General features: G+C 42.9%; 1 protein-coding gene across 1 annotated transcript in view; it reads right to left on the reverse strand.

Annotated features, from left to right (window-relative positions):
- MAPK8IP3 (mitogen-activated protein kinase 8 interacting protein 3) overlaps positions 1-17193 on the reverse strand; it is a 76053-nt gene that overhangs the window by 30552 nt on the left and 28308 nt on the right. The window contains exons 5-8 of the mRNA XM_082490282.1: positions 13131-13272; positions 7592-7838; positions 4781-4883; positions 1994-2112 (exon numbers count right to left, since the gene is read on the reverse strand). Of these exons, the coding sequence (XP_082346408.1) occupies positions 1994-2112; positions 4781-4883; positions 7592-7838; positions 13131-13272 (611 nt within the window). The remainder of the gene's footprint in view (positions 1-1993; positions 2113-4780; positions 4884-7591; positions 7839-13130; positions 13273-17193) is intronic.

Below are 17193 nucleotides of genomic sequence, written 5' to 3' on the forward strand. Positions count from 1 at the left end.
CCTTTGAAAACAAAAGTCTGCATTTCTCACCAATCACTGGGTCAGACTACAGAGTAATCTAAAGGAGAAGGGGATTCCCAGAAGGCAGGCTTCCAGAAGTGGGAACAGGTTGTCTGATTTTGCTGACCAGTAACTCTTAGAAGCTGACAATCCCTGATGCCCCAGGCACTTTGAGGAGAGAAGGAAAGCAGCAGTTGGCACAGTGAGTAGTGCAGATAGCCATATCCTACACTCTCCTAGATAAGGAAGCACCTGAGGACCGAGATAAAATAGATGACAAGACTGCCAGTGTTTTTAAGATGGAATGGAATATGGGCAATAACCAAAATTCATTCCAGAGCAGGTAAGTGAAGCATTAACTGCCACATGTAGGTCCTACTGTCATCTTCACTTTTAAGCAGGAGTCCCAGCCCTTCTACAACGACTGCTAACATGCAGGTGATTCTCAAACCTGGAAATCTTGCTTTTCCTTCTAAATTCTTAATTTTGTAAGTATCAGCACGTGTTGGCTCCAACTGCAGGCAAAGGAAGCCTGTGCTTTCATTGTGATTCTTCTGTAGATTTTTTTTCTTCTGGCAGTCTTGAGTTGGAGGTGAAACAATACATGTTTTAACACTTCAGAAAATCGTCATCGATCCATGCACGAGAGCTCTCTCTAGCATCATGCTTCTGAAATAAACCCCAACCTATCCATATCAAAAAAGTATTGCAAGTGTTCTGATGACAGTCTGGATCTTGTTCTTACATTCCAGTCACACTGTTGACTGTAATAGTAATAATTTCACAATTTTTTGTCTTTGATAAAGCAGGAATTATTGCATTAACCTCCTTTCCAGTCTTCAGTCCACATCTTCATGGTTAAGTCTTCAGTGAATAGGGCAAAATCTATTCTCTCTGCAGAAACATATCGTTTTAGAAGGTCCTGATACAAGACTCATATTCAAAGGTGATACTAGCATCTTCCTAATTTAACGTCTGCAAAGGTAAGCTGCAGCAAATCCGTGACATGATTCAGCTCATCCTGTTCTGGACTTACATACAGAATCAAATTTACAAGATTATCCATAAGCAGCTCTTAAATCAGCAATAACCAGAAAGGAAACATACACTTTCAGGTCTTGCTACCTGAAAAAAAAAAGCATAAAAGGGATATTGTTGCAGTCCTCATGTCTCCTAAGGCTCCCTAAATCAAGCAGTAAAACGGAAAGTGAGCTACATGGTTATAAACTTTGTCAGCTGCCCATGTTGTCTGAGTATTCAAAGACCACTCGTATTGTCCTGATTCAGGAAAACAGTCAGTGGGTCTTAAGAACACGCTTGAATTCTGCCATGAATTAAGGTCTACATACTCAAACATCCAACACCAAACAGTATGGCAAGGGCTCAGACTGCTACGTGAGGCAAAGCTGCTTCTCTGACCGCTTCAAAGTCCTAGTTAGGAACATGGAATATAACCAGACTTCAGGTATTACAAGCTCCTTCAAAATCAGCCTAAAAAGTGAATTACTACCTCTCTCAGACTGACTACAAAAGAGTAGAAACTGCAATACAGACCATAATATTTCCATATAATTTAAAATTCAAAAACTTAGCAAAAGGAGTTACTTTCTTGCAAATGTCAAGCAAACCCTTTATTCCAAGTGAAACTGCTAGTGTGTAAAATTACAGGGGGTGGGAAATTTCGGGGGAGGAAGCAGAAGGAGCAAGTTTTGTCTCTGAACTGTTTATGTGGGAGAATCCTATAGAAAAGTAACTTATGCATATAAAGACAACCCAAATAAACGTTACCCAACAGTTTAAGTTATTTTCTAAGTGAGCATTACTGTACTGCAGGTACATATTTCAGTCACACAATGTCTCAATTTCCATGCCATTTTTTAAAAGCCAAATATCCAAGTTCTGAAAAAAAAAAAGAGAATTTAAGTGGTTCTGGAAGCTTAATATAGTTGTCGTTGCACCAGAGAAAACAGAATGGTTCTAAACAAGTTTTTACCTAGCAGATCTGCTCCTTCATCAACATCTCCAATAACTTCGGACCCTGCTGTGGAAAGTTCATGATACAGAGAGTCTGTGTTGATGCCAAACGCTTTGTTCACAATCCCCTGTGTTGGGCTGTTGTTTGGGGGGGGAAAAAAAAAAAAAAGGACTTTTGTTACTTGGCAACACTTAAACTAGAACATTTCTCTCTGAAATATTGAGCATCCCAGATCATTGCGATCAAAACCCTGAGAGCACATTCCACCTGTTCACCATGGGTTGATTCAGCGAATGTATTGAGTAAAGAAAAAAGCACGTTTTATTCCCCATATCAAAGACAAGTGCCTATCATGCACAGCCTCAAAGGTCACTCAGCTGACTTCCTTTTAAATCATAATAGTTAATGACTATCCAGTATTTGATAGAAAAATTTCAACTCGCAGAAGCTCTCAGCTCTGACTTTTCAGACTCTGCAAGGATTCCCACGCTCCTATCAATGTCGATAGCAGCCTTAGACAGCAGTAAGATCGGATGACAACTCAAGTGTTGAAAACAGCAATAGTCTTTTTTCTTTGTCAACGAGTAAGCACAATCAGCCTGAAGGGTTAGTTTCTTCTTTGGGTGAGTCTATGCACTGGAACGTTTCTTCACATGTCAGCAAAGTGTATTTCATTAAAGGTAAATCAAAGTGAATGTTTTCAAATCATATCATATGGGAGCACATTTCCACCTCTCTGTGTCTTCGGTACCATCAAGAATCTTCCTGCATTTCTTGACAGTCTCATGGCTCAAACAGAAAATAGCTGTTACAGGAGGGGAGGGTGAGGCAACCTCTGGTATTGTCATTGCCGACTCTAAAAAATGGCCTTAATGTGCATATAAACACTTTTAAGTGCCCTGCCTTGCAGGAGGGGAATCAGCCAGCATAAAGAGAGGCTGTGCAATTTTTCCAGCAGTCTAACAGAAAGGTCAGTACCACTGGAGATTATCTCGAGTTGCATGGCTCCATTCTTGGATAAAAAAGTCTCAGTGATAAAGCCTGGAGGTTACAAATGGGGTGCGGTAGCTGCCTCTGATATTGCAGAGTTACAGCACATTGCAGAGAAAAGGAAAAAAAATAGTGGTTTTTTTTTCAATTACAGAAATATTACAGTTCCCCAGACATCTGAGAGCACTGAGGAGTTACAAATGGGTGCCATGGCTGCATGAGAATTAATCAGTTCGCGCAGTCTAATGGAGAGCACAAGTGACAAGAAGCAACCAGCACTCAGTGCCTGACCTGAACACCTAATTCAGCTTGAACCCATCTCTTCAGCACTCAACTTTCAGAAGCTGTATATATCTCAAAAGCATTCTGCTTTCAAAGCAGCAAGCACGCTGTTCAGCTGCCTCAGGTTTAGTTTGTGTCTCCTGCAGCTTTCAGTCTCACTACCTGGATCTGAGAGCACTGCCTGAAGAGCTCCCAGTGCAGCAACCCTCTCCGTTCCTTTCTCTTCCTTGGGTTTGACCACTTTTCGATCTGATCTCATCAGTCGCTTTTGGCTTTCCCATACAGAGTTGTTTCAGCCACCTAGATTCCTCCTGCATCTGACCTTAAAAATTGCCCATGCATCGTTAATATTCTGAAGGGAGCTTAACTGTATGTGGCTTCACAGCTGAGAAATGCATCTGTTATTGCTGCTCATACCCTTACTGATGAGGGTGCTCAACAGGGGGAATCCAGTCCAGATTCGGACTATAAGGAAATCTGGCCTTAACTTTGTCAGGGTATTATCTTCTTTTAAGAGAATACCTTTTAAGAGCCAGGGGGGTTATTTTTGCTAGCGTAGTGCCAAACTACCCCACTGGACGAGGGTAAAAATTATTTAATCCTGTAAAATTAACCACCAAAACTTAGTAAAAATGAATCAAGGTACCTAGACTAATAATGCTAGACTAATATGTGCCTCACAGAAATGTGGTGTCAAAATTAATAGACTTTAGGGATCCTCCTATTGACTACGAAATGGGTGATGGACAGGAACCAGAGCAGCAGAGTAGTTCAGTAAAAGTCTGCTAATTCAGAGAACTCTGTCGAGGTCCTGAGTGCATTAATGGGTCAAAATTACTCTGAGCAGCCTCACTGGCGACCTGCACCCACCCACTGGTCCAAGGGCTCCCTTTAACCTCAAGTCTGTGCCTTCAGTCCTTCTGTAAGCCACGCTGTAGGTGTACCCATCTTCAGCCCCCTCTCCTGCTGCTCGTGGGTAGCACTGGGACCACATTAATCACCTTGCCTGGTCTGGGGCTGCTGACGGAACTCGTTATCAGTGCTCTGCCCTCTCTGCTCTGAACCTGCGGGACTGGGATCGCTGGGGTTATTCCTGCTTGTCCTCCCTCGTGGAGCAGCCCTCCTCCTGCTCTTCAAACGCTTGGGGAAATTAAAACTGAAAAAAAGCTTGAGGTTTTAAAACAGAATTCAGAACTGATCTATTATTATTATGCATCTTTTCCCTCTTCCTGATAGCTGAAGCCCATGTCCCCTTTGCCTGTCTTAAACCTTTTGTTGCTCCATCTCTCCGTCCTCCCTGATCCAGCAAGGCAAACAAGCCCAGTTCTGGGGCAGCCGGACAGACTCTTCTGCAGATATTCCCCTTCTCTGGACAACCCAGGGAAGGTCAGAATCCCTCATAGTGACAGTAGGCAGAATATATGCATGTTCTCAAACAGCTGCATCTTGAACTCAGCGTGAGCCACAGCATCCACTCCTCACTCCTCATAAAACCAAGTGAAAAAGCACCCAGTGAAAAGTCTCAATCAATACCTGTTACCAGTGCGTTCCAGGCGGGGGTCTTGACACATATCCAGCTCTGGAGTAGAGTCTATGATGTCCTGAACATCAGACCACTCATCACTGCTGCCCATTCCTAGGTAAGACAATACATATGATCTATAGGATCAGGACTTTCACAGGATGGTGTTCCTTGAAGGGACTTTTGTAGCTTTGAATATCGAGGTTTCAAAACTTCATGGTGTCGTGTTCAAAGTCTCAAAATAGGAACAGAAAGTGGCTGATTGTAGAGTCACAAATGCACCAGTGCTAGGAAGGTGCTCTCACAATTCCAGAGCAGAAACACCATAAGCATCCCCTCCCCACCACCATACCAGTATCACCAAGGTCATTGGCCTGAATCCTCATTAAAATGTGATAACCAGAAATACTTCATCCATTAAAATAAATTCCAAATAAACTTTTTATCTGTCAGTAAAAACTCTTCAATGCAGCTTTAGCTGAGATCGAAGACAACACAGTGATTTTCTGCATAGCTTCACAGAGATTACTCTAGTTATGAATTGACACTATTTAGTTTTAACAGAAATAATTTTTCAATACAAATTCTGAAGTCTACAGCTGGTTTAGATACCCATTACAGTGACATTTCACTTAAAAACTGACAGATGAAATCTATTCTGGTTTCTGTACAATCTAGAGCCTGAAGCCAGTATTTAAAGAATAAGGAATGTCATCCTCTTGTCAAGTCACATTTATTGGATACCAAACTGCTCAAAAGCTCAGACTTGCACCTATTCTAAACAATCAATATGAACACCGTGTCTATTCTTACAAGAAATTCTTGAATGACTTAAGACCTAATTTGTAAACTACATTAGTCCCCCAGTGGTGTCAGATGTGAAATTTTTGACCTTTCCAAATGGCCTCAGTAGCCAAATACACAAAGCCCATGACAACTGGAGTGTTGATTTTGTTCTTTCAGGCTGGCATTGTGCACCAGCTGGCAACAAATGCCATGTCTGAAGACCAAGCCTGATGTGTATCTGTTGACAAAGTAGGCATCGATACACCAGTGGTTCCCAAGCTCACAGAAACAGGGGCTTCCTTTTCTTTATTTTTTCAAGCTGTGAAGCTTTTCTGCAAATACCTTTGAGTGCCATTTTTTGGTAGTTCCGCTCTAAGGCATTTGCATCACTGACAGACATTTTAATTACAGATGCATAAAATACATAATTAAAATTCAAGTATCTGTGATTCTCCTCAGCATGGAGATCTGATTTTGCATTACTTGTGAGAAACAGCTGAAAGATTGAATATGCAGAGCACGTAGGAAAGATACAACTATCTGCCTTGAGCTGATTCCACAACATGATAATTCCACCAAGAAAAAAAGCTTTCACATGCACGACAACTTCAGAGTTGCACACAGATAGAAGAGAGCAGACTTTGACCTAAGAAAGCTATCGATGGTAAACGAGCTCGTAAAGCAGCAACTGTAAAAATAAGGATAAGTATTTATAATGCATTGGAACTACTGACATCTGTGCTCAATTTCTCTGACACCACTGCTTATACTGACTTGCCTTCGCCAGGATCACCCAACAGCTCACGATTTAAAAGTCAGCTATGCAGAACCATATGCTTTTGTGGAGAACTACACTAGTTTCTGGCAGATTGACACCTCTGACCCTGAGCCCCCCTCAGCTGCTAATGTAAATACAGAATGGGACTCGGTCATGACAATTCTCATTCAAATGCTATGACAAAAGATGTTACATGTTGGTTTATAGTCTTAATTTGTTAGGAACCAGCTGTGAGTATGAGCAGATGAATTTCCTCTGCATTACTCAGGAAAAAAGATGATCATCTGGTTGAGATGCTAACCTCGGAGACCTACGCTCATCCCTGTGCTCCTGCACAGATTTTCCTTAGGATCTTCAGCTAGTTTTACAGTTCTTTTGCATATAAAGTAAATCAGACCACTTCTCATTTCTGAAGGCTGCTGCGAGTCTAAATACAACACAGGCCAGAGGTTGCTCAGACACTACATTGGCACAGATGTATTAAAAAGCACAGAAAGGGGCTTTTATCATGTTATTACACTGTTTTCTTTATTTAGACAGCCTGATGCTAAAGGCTTAGGTGATGACAAGAAATTTCTTTCCTAACAAGAAATTGTGAATTCAAATTACTAAAGGACTCCGGGAAGTGGAGAGAAAAGAACTGTAAATTCCAAAGATTTGGGGGCTTTCTTATATGAGGAAAAGACTAAAAGAAAACAGCTTATTTAGCTGAGAAAAACAGCCGGATATAATTGCTATTTTTAAACACATCAGGGTGTGGGATAAACACAGAGAAGGGAATATAATTATTTAACCTGACTGACAAATTTGGCATATGAACAACTGGATATAAAATACTTCCGAATAAATCCTGAGAGAAAACAAAATGGAAGCTTTTAACTGTCATATTGATGAGGTCCAGAAACAGCTTTCCAAAAGCTCAGTTAGACTAAGATGGGACTTGACCGTGCATGAAAGAGGTTCTGTGACATGGATGAATGCAACTGCAGGGGACTGAACTCAATAACCTGTTCCCATTCTGTATATTTGTGAAACTATTCATATTACTGCCATTTTAAAAATTTGTTACAGAGAAAACTGCTAGCATCCCATTAACCCTGTCTCGCTCAAGTATCTTTCTAAGTAAGGCTACCTCAAATTTTATACTTGTGAAGCCGATTACCCCCCAGGCTCCCAGCCTCTTCCTGTAACAGAGGAACACAAGCACCAGGAAGTTAATTACTTTAATGACCAAATAGCCACGCTCCAGCTTTCATACCTATGCTGACATTCCTCATCTCCTGCGTGACCTGGACTTCCATGTTCCGGCTGTTCCGCTTTTCTCGTGCCCTCTTATTGCTCTTGGTCGTGCCATTGTATTCGCTGATGGGCTGGATGCTCTCGTTCAAGGGTGTGACGGCAGCCGAGGGCACAGATGACGTGGGGGTGTTGGACTTGGTTCCAGTGGTGCTCGGTGTGGCAGCTGCTGAGGACTGCCCAGATTCGGACATTTCATCTTGGGGGCACTATGGCAATTCCAGGGTGGGGGAAGAACAAAAAGGGAAAAGCACAGCTATACATTTCAATTAATCTCCCATTTGTTGGTGTATGGCTGCCTTAAAGCATTATGGGGAATGAGTCTTGCTCGCTGTACCAGCTACACGTCCAGCACTTGCTGGTGACACCAGGCACTGCAACCACAATGAAGCAGTGAGTTCTCGTGCTGAACTCAGCAAGCAAATCCCACCTGTGAAAGGACTGATATCCTTCCTCTTTTACTACCAAACACTGCTCTTCACAAGTCACATGAGTACGTGATCTCTTCACCATGCATCTCGGGAAAGGTGGCCTTATTGTAAGTTAGGAACTTTCACATGCACGACCTGCAGCTCACGCTGACTACAGTGGAAGCTGAAGGGCTTTGGCACTTGTGGGAGGCCTGGCCAGTGTTTCCCAAGACTGAAAGACAACGTGGATATTGCTTAGGAAGGATCTGAAGTGGCCTCTTAGAGGTCTTGGATGATGTCATTACTGTAAGCCATCAACACAACCCAGATGAGAGAACAGCAAAGGGGTTTTGACGCTAAAATGCAGAAGCAAAGCGGACACCAAGCTGGGATGGTCTGACTTCGCTAGCACAGGAGACCTGTGTCCCCATACCACCTGATGTAGCAGCTAGCCAGGCATGGATCCAGCTTGACAAGACAGTAGAAACAGTTGTGGTCTCCCCACTTCCAAATGACAGGATGACAAGACGCAAGAATTCAAAAATCAGAAGCTGACAAATGAACGCAGGAGATGGACTACCGGTGTGAAATGCACACAAATGGCTCTCAGTTTTACAGACATTACAGCCCCATTTCTTGTAATACCACCTCTTGAAAAACACGGGAGGCTTTCAAGGCTCTGTCAGGATTTTATACTGTGACCCACGTTTGTCAATTAAAACAGCACTGCTTCACAGTCAGCCAATTAACGTTGTGACCAATGTTGTGATCACTTCCAGACCCAAATGAGACCTCCCCATTCTTCACGGCAGCCCACTCTAATTACTGCCTGCAGGGAGATGACAAAATTAATGCTGAGAGTTATATGTGATAATGAGTTGCAATTGGGTGCAGTGACACTCAGCTTCTGCACATCCAGATCCAGCTTTAATCTTTACTTCTTGCCTCTCCCCTCCTGTGCAAGTACTAGAAAGATCCTGATTCTGCTCAGAGGCTGCTCTGAGCCTCCCAACCTGGGAGCTGTGACGCCGTTTCACTTCACTACTTTGGAAGTCTTGTTCTCTTGTTCTAATAATAACTTCATAACGTGACAAAAAAATGCAAAATGGGATGAGAGAGAAGACTGAAAAAAATGGTGACTTAACCCTTTGCAGCCTTTTTCTTTTTTAAATCTGGAATCTTATTAAGATCTACCTTTAATTAGACTGGCCTCTATATGCTTACCCTAAAATACCTCACTGTACATTGCACTGTGGAAGTCAAAGGTTTTACAATGCATCTGTGCATTTATATCGGAAATTAAGATTTTTTTAAAACTGTGTTACCATTAAATATAATCCACATTTTGTATATAGTTTCTGCATTGTCAGTCCAAACAGCACCCACATTCCCACACAGACAATTCAAATTGTCTCCCTGAACACGTGCTGATTTTAGCATCAAGACTGAGATGGGGACTTTTCGCTTAAGTTGTTGCATGTGAAAACCACACTTCCCACCTCTACTTCACATTCCTGCTTCAGGAGCTACTTTCCTAATATGTAATGAAAAAAAAAAAAAATCAAACCAGGCTTTTGAGAACAAATATGATCCAGTAAGCCTTCAACTGCAGTTTGCCTGCTGCGCTTTCTAATGTACAAAGGGACAAAAAGTTTCAAGTGTAAAGCACAACCATAAAACCTCTTTCCCCAAACAAAGCTTTCATTGGATGAAAGGATTCAGAGTTGTTCTTGTACCCACTGTAAGTCTATAAGCATAACCAAAGCCCATGAGCATCTTTGCACCGTAAAAGAGACACCAAGGTGGGTCCACATGTCATTCCTTGTTCTCAGGAAGTGGATGTCATTCAGAAACCCTGTATCATCAGGTCCATAGGGCGATATTTGTATCAGAGGTACCCTGTAACTTCTTGTTTACTGACATAATCTGCCCCTCACTCAGAACACACCAGTGAGTAATTACTCGTCTTTTGCTTACTCTTTGGTTATACATCTGAGTTTTATATTTACCTAGAAAACATACTTTATCAACCTACCAGCCTGTGTTGGAGAAATTCCTTCCAAATGTAAATACTACTAAGGCGCTCCTCTTCACACTCCAGAAGCTCTATTAATCTTTGCTGTTATCTTCTTTCTATTGTTCTGAGTGCTTCATTAACGCTAAGTATTCCGCTAAGTGTACAGCTCTCCTCTACAGTGTAGGAGGCATTCTCCATAACCCATAACTCACCCAAAGAATACTCTCCACAACCATCACTTACCTACAGCCATACCTGTCAACCTCCTAAACACCAAATGTGTAGTAGTGACCTCCAAAATGCATTGCAAAGGCCCAACATTCATAGCAGTCATATGTCACCATGAGAAGCCACAATTGTATGGTTATAACACTGAAAGCATAGTACATAAAAACGAAAACGTTAAGGACTTTCATCTCCAAAACATTATATAAAATAAATGCACAACTGAATGTAAAACCAAAATAATATAATGACAGCAACTAAACCAGAAAACAATAATAATAAGTATACAAGGACACTTAAAATATAACTATAGTATGGCCCCATGAAGAAGGAAAACTAGTCAGAAGAGTCAGGACATACATACTGGGAAGGTGAGTCGTGTGCGTGCAGCTGATGTCAGCGAAATACCAGAGCTGCTAAAGAAGAGGCAAGGAGTGCATGAGCAGTACTGCTGAGATTTCAGTCATGCAAAATATTTAAGAAATAGCATTCCAGTCCGAGAGCGTGCAAGAAGCTTGCAAGAGGAAAATTTCCATTCCAACTTGCAAATCTAGTCAGTCAGTCAATCACATCCTTTAATTATTCATAGGTCTGCTCCTTACTCTTTGGAAACCCTCTGTAACACGCTAGCCCATCCAAGTCTTCCACAGCCCAAGGTCTCAGACTCTGCCCTACTGGCTAGCCTCCTTAAACCCAGCATCCCACTTCTGAGTTTCCCTAAAGAGCGCCAACTCAAATCCCAGCACTACCTGCCAGATACATTTGGAGTAGCACACTACTACTTCTGCACAAAGCTTTCTTGCAACCAGAAATGGATTTTTTTGCCTGACACTACCACCATCAAATCACCAAGAGATCCAGTCCGTAACCCTCCATCACAAAGCTTCCAACTTATCTGGGTTTGTCTTGCACTCTCCTGCAATGCAGATGCTGGGTTATCAGTGAGATCCACTCAACTTCTTTCAGAAGTTCTGCAATGGTACTGCTTAAAGAATTACACCTTAGCAAGTCTGTGGAAGAGGGATCTAACCCCAACGTCCTCCCACCTCTTCTCTGAAAACTAAACCCTGCCACAGATGCTGGATAGCTTGAGGGCATGTTCACACCAGAGTGCGCAGCACTGCCTGGAGATCCCAAGGAATAAACTGGTTCCAGAACCAGAAGCAGGTTGGTCTTTGGTCTCTGTGCATTTTGGTTGTGGTCTGTGTCCCTGCAGCAGTGTTGTGTTGGCACAGCGCTAGTCTGAAAAACACATTCATGCTTGATCTTCATTTCCACCATCCTTAATTACATTATTGCACTGTGGCATTGCTATTCCCTAACTCCAGGCAAAGCTCTCCAGAAACTACTGTAGGACATAACTGGCATTCTACAAGTTGCTATGTTTCCCAAACTTCTGTGCTTCTAACACTACAGCAAGGGTTGAGTTCCAAGAACAGTCTCCATGCTAGCCAAAGATCTCGCTTTTGGATTTCCAACTTCTCTGATGGCAGAGGGTTGATGAAGTGCTAAGGTCTGTGCTGTGCCAGGCCTGGCTACTTTACAAAGGTAGTGTTAAAAAAGGGAAGTTGCTCCTTTGTTTTCTGCATAAATTTTGATTTTTTTAAAATTTCTCGTGCTATGCATCAAGGAGGCCACTCCTGCAGAGTCCCTCATGCCAAAGTACCATTAATGTAATCCGGAGACATGCAGAATGGGTGTAACAAGACGGGTTTTTTCTTTCTTTGTTTCTTTTTCTTCTCTTTGCCTTTACTGCCTCAATGTATTTTACAGGATTAGTGATCTACAACTTCTCAAAAGGAGACCAGTCCTTAGATGTGACATATAAAACACCTGATGTTCTACAAATTCCAGGCAGAGAGAAAGTAAATTTTATCGTGTGCTTTTAAAGCAGACCAGAAGTTCTGTGAGATGCTGGTGGACATACTGTAAGCCGTGCTGGGTAGATAAACCACTGGCTGTCAGGCCTGTCCCCAGGCATTTGTGGAACATCGTTCAAAGCGAGGAATTTAGTGGGATCCTGAGCAGAAAGACTTTGAGAAGTCTACAAGTACAGCTCATGGGAAATGTGGGTCACCATGCATAGTCTAAACTGTATATAACTGCAATGAGCTGTCAGCTAAGAGTACAACATCTGGGTCTTTGGGCTTCGAAAGGCAGAGCAGAGCACCACAAGCAACAGGCAAAACCACACAGCTGCTTCAGTGCAGTTGCAATGCTGTGAGGTTTTTCACAAGCCCCAGTGCAGAAGGCAGAACACTCAAGGTGACAATGCAAGTCTAGAGCAATGACCAGATATGAGAGGAACTTAAGACCTTTAAGCACAGTGCAAGACTTGGGCATCCATCGAGGATTAGGAGCCCTTTTTACGGAAGATAGGAAGGCCAGAGCAGCAATCAGTCAAAGAGGACAAACACTGGAGAGCAAGCGCCATCCAATGCCTGGTCACAGCAGAGGTGCAAAACCACTACTCTTATTGAGGGGGAGAGAGGGGACAAGTTCCACCATTTCCTCTCCCAAATAAGCTATAAAAAAGTGAAGGATTCATCTTCCCTAAATCCCTAATGGCCTCCCCACACACTCCTCTCAACTTGGGGCCAGCCAAGTAAAGGAGATGATCACTGAGACAAGAAGCGTGAGGAGCTGTGTCGAATCCCTCCTGCACCATATGCCAGATCTGCAAAAGAATTTCCTCCCACCTACAGCACAGCTACCAAGGGAGCAGACGCACAGCAGGGAGAGGCTGCAAAGGGTTATGGACACAGATCGGTCTCCATCTTAATGAAAATGTGGGATGTTATTGACAGTAGGAGAGTGGGAAACCCTTGCTCCGTGATGGTCTATAAAACCTTGTAGCTGGAGTTGGACTGCAGCTGGCCGAGGTCACTCAGGTGCCAGTGGTCCAGTGTTGGGATGATCTTGGCCCCTATCTGCCCACGTACCATGCCATCCGCGAGGGGGAAGACATTCAGAGAGTTAGGACGTTCCTTCCTGCTAAACAGAGAAACAGAGAGAGAGGGGAAACCAGTCTGTTAGCCATTTACAAGGTTCTTAAAGAAAAGATACAGCACACTAAATTATATTATTAGTCACTAGAAATTGAATTGCACTCCTTCCCCTTACGTAGCAGCTGTATGAACTCCCAACTCCCACACTTCCGTGGTGTTGTCTACTCAGACCCATGGTATCTACTGCTAGAGTCATACCGTTTCCTGGGGACACTCTAAGAGGGAGGATGGGGTCAAGTGACCGCAACAGGCACAACTAACTTTTCCATCAGTACAAAACATTTTGGGGGAACACAAAAGTGCATGGAATCATCAGCCAATTCAAGTCAGTGTATCTTCTGAGAAACAGAGGTACTGTGGGAAAACAAGCCACAGCAAATAACTCTTGTAGAAAAAAAAAAAAAGCTCCCATATATCCTAGAGATGTCATCACTGGGTCAGGAAAGAGGCTTTTAAGTAAGAGTCACCTACATGTCACTTCTGTGCATTCCACCCCAAATCTGGTTAGCTCCAACAGCAGAAATCAGAGGGTCTTGCATCACTTCCAATATTAAACAAGAAAAAAAAAATACTTGTACTCCCTGATCCCCTCTCCATATCCATATTAGAATGCACTCAAAATTCAGAAATTAAACAAAGGTATAAATGAATGCATCATTCATACTGCCAGATGCCTGTAATTACATTTTCTTCATCGTCTTCTTCCCGGCAATTGCAGGTGACTAGCTAGCTGGGGCTTTGATTCCGAATATAAAAGCTGGCACAGGTTTTGAGACCAAGTTCCAGTGGGAAAAAATCTAGAGCAAGCAGCGGAGGTGGAAAAGGCTGCAGCAGCATGCTGAAACCGGCAACTGGTTTTGTGCCAAAGAAGCAGGCCTGCAGGGAGAGAGCACGCATCTATTCGGGGGAACAACCCCAGCAGCCTCTGCTAGCTCGACTCCCGTGGCCCTGCAGAGACGAACTAAGCTGATCCTCTGTGTGACATGCACCCACAAAGGGCTTCAATGATGGTACTTCACCTCCTCCTGTATGGGGCTTCTGCTTATAGGTACGGGGAGGGATGAGATCCGCCCTTCTGTACACCAGTATTAGTAACAGTAGACCTTCGTGTGCCTTTCTTTAATGACCATCAGCAGTGGTCTGATGACCAGGCTAGGCAACCATCACAACCACCTCACCCGTGACCGTGGGCGAAACGACTGCAGCAGGACCTAATGCGCCCCAGGACATACGCAAACACACTGACACAGGAGATGGTACACAAACCAGCTCATTTAGGAAGGAAAGAGGTGGAGTGCCTAGCAGAGGAGACAACGTTTGTGGAGAAAACCAAAATGCCCAACCTTCCCATCCTCAGCACTGCACAGCCAACACAGCGGGTCAGTGTGGCTTGTGTGGAGCAATAATCGTTTGCCATGGACTATCTTGGATATGCGGAAGGGGCAGAAAGGTCTTTCTAGTGTGGTCCAGCAAGAAAATTTGGGATGGGCTTTTCCTAAGAATCTACATTAAAATTCTTTCCTGAAGTTCCTCAAGACTCATACATGGAAGTTTCACAGACAAACCCTCTTACAAAGGCAGCACGTAACTGGATTTTGGAGGAAAACAGATCATTGACACAACCTGATTAACCTTACTTTCTTTTCTAGAGAAGATGCAACCATTTTTCAACAGACTCAAAACCAGATTCATATACGATAGGGATTATTCTCAAAAGGTTTCTTGGTGCTTGTTACTTTTAAATATCAACAATTACTGAAGGTTTATAGAAACCATTCTATTGCTGTTTGCCTAAATACCCATTTTTCACCTCTATCCTGCCATTTACACCTGCTTCTAATAGGTCATGATGCCAAAGTACATTTGCCTTGGTTTGTCTTTCTGCATTTCTCTCTCTTTATCCTATTGCTACCATTCCAAGACCCTGAAAGTTTCTAACAGCTGTGGTTTAAGTTTCTAAATAACATACTAGGGAAATTTTTCCCCTAATATGAAATCTTCACCCCTGGCTCTGTACTGATCTAAAAGCCACAAAAAGTATAGTTGGTTATGTATAAGAGATTATGAAGAGATTCAAAACTAGAAATCAGAACTTTATGCTACAAAGACAGAAAATTCTGAATTTTACAGTTAAAGAAATAACTCAAGGATTCCAAAGAGTCTACTTCAAAAGATTCACTCCTTTCAGGAAGGAGAAAAAAAATAATTAGGCCATTTTTTGAGCTGCTTTAACCATTAGTTTCAAATCTTTCCTCTTCTTCAGGTTAGAACGATGGTCTTAAGGAAGTCACGCTTCAGAGGTGTACGTAGCTGGAGAAAATTTTCTGTAACTGGAAAACATTCCTTGCAAAACAAGAGGTGCAGTCAGAATATCTAACAGCATGCTAAAATATAAATGCTTTTGTGACTACGCTGGGATGGCCTGATGTAACTCACTGGCGGAACTGAGCAACATGAGCCATACCAAACGTGCTGAGACAGACGTTAAATTACAGTTCCTCTTTAGGTAATCTCTATTGGATTTCTTTTGGGAACTCATATCTTATTTCTATGTTCATATACAAACATATGCACATTTGCACATATGCAAGGAGATACAGCACCCCATTGAATGTACAGGGAACATATGAACTTCACAGTCCCTGCTAAACAGAGAACAGGGGTACAAAGTCTCCGTAGCATCAGAAGCTGCAGGATCTTCAGGAAAGGATTTTCATGTAGACTGTTAGGAAATTTCCTTGCTGAGTTTCTTTGGAAACACCTTCCAGCCTCTTCTGAACCTCCCAGGGAAGGGGAAAGAGCAAACTGCAAGAGCTAGCTTCAGCTTTGCTGTCCTGGGCTGAGTCTTCAAAGAACTTTACAGTATCCTCAGGACTGGTTTCCATTTTGAGTGCTGAAGTAACCTTCATACACGCAATTCTTTCCAGTACAGGGTGACAACACTTGGTTACTTCGACCTTGTGTTACAAGGTAAACAGCAAACTCCTCAATAAAGGTTTCCAGTAGCTAACACCTGGAATCAGGATGCTCTACAAGTAACATCCAAAAGCCTATAAAACATAACTAAACAGTGATTTGTTTGCCAGCATTTGAAGAGAACTGCTCTCTTTGCAGGCTCCGGGCGTAGAACTCACTGCCCACCCCAAAGTCAGAAATGCCTTCAGAGAGCTACTAACAATGACACACATTTTCTGCCCCGCTCAGAAAATACGCGTGCCTTGTACTTTATAGAAAAATAAGGGAGAAAAGATGACTTTTTAAAACATTCTGTGACGTGAAGTGTAAACGTCCAATCACAGAGGACTGATGCTGTTTTGGGACCGAACTTCTGTGTCTTCTGCGTTTGAGAACGCAAGCTGCTTCCTGATGTGTTATCCCAGCAGCTTGGTGGCTCCCTCTGCCTCACCTGAATGAGCAAGTCCAACACAGGTGCAAAGAGACAAAGAGGGCAAACATGCCAGTACAGTACATTCCCAGCATCACACTCAACAGCAACCTCCAAAATTAGGATTAACAAAGTTAAGATGCAGCAATAGGATTTACCTTTTCCTCCATGACTGGCGATGACTGCAGTGACAAACATAACAGCCAAAACAGAGCAGCAATCACACAAAAAGCGAGACAAAAAAACAACCATTAGAGAGCAAAGTCATGCAAACATGCAGCCCTACAACAGATACGGGGTACGCATGAACTGTAATCCACACCACGTGGAAGTGTGCACCGTACCTGTTACCCTTATTAGATGGCGGCCGAGACACGCACCCCCCCCCAAACAGTTCTTGCACAAACTTCTCCCGGGTGACAGGCAAACATACTCCGAGTACTTACGGTCTGATGCAAATATGCACCCCTATGCAGTCTAACACACCCAAGCGCATCCACAGATGAAAATAAATAAATG

This window comes from Vanellus vanellus (assembly GCF_965231255.1).
Source record: "Vanellus vanellus genome assembly, chromosome: 14".
Taxonomy (NCBI): domain Eukaryota; kingdom Metazoa; phylum Chordata; class Aves; order Charadriiformes; family Charadriidae; genus Vanellus; species Vanellus vanellus.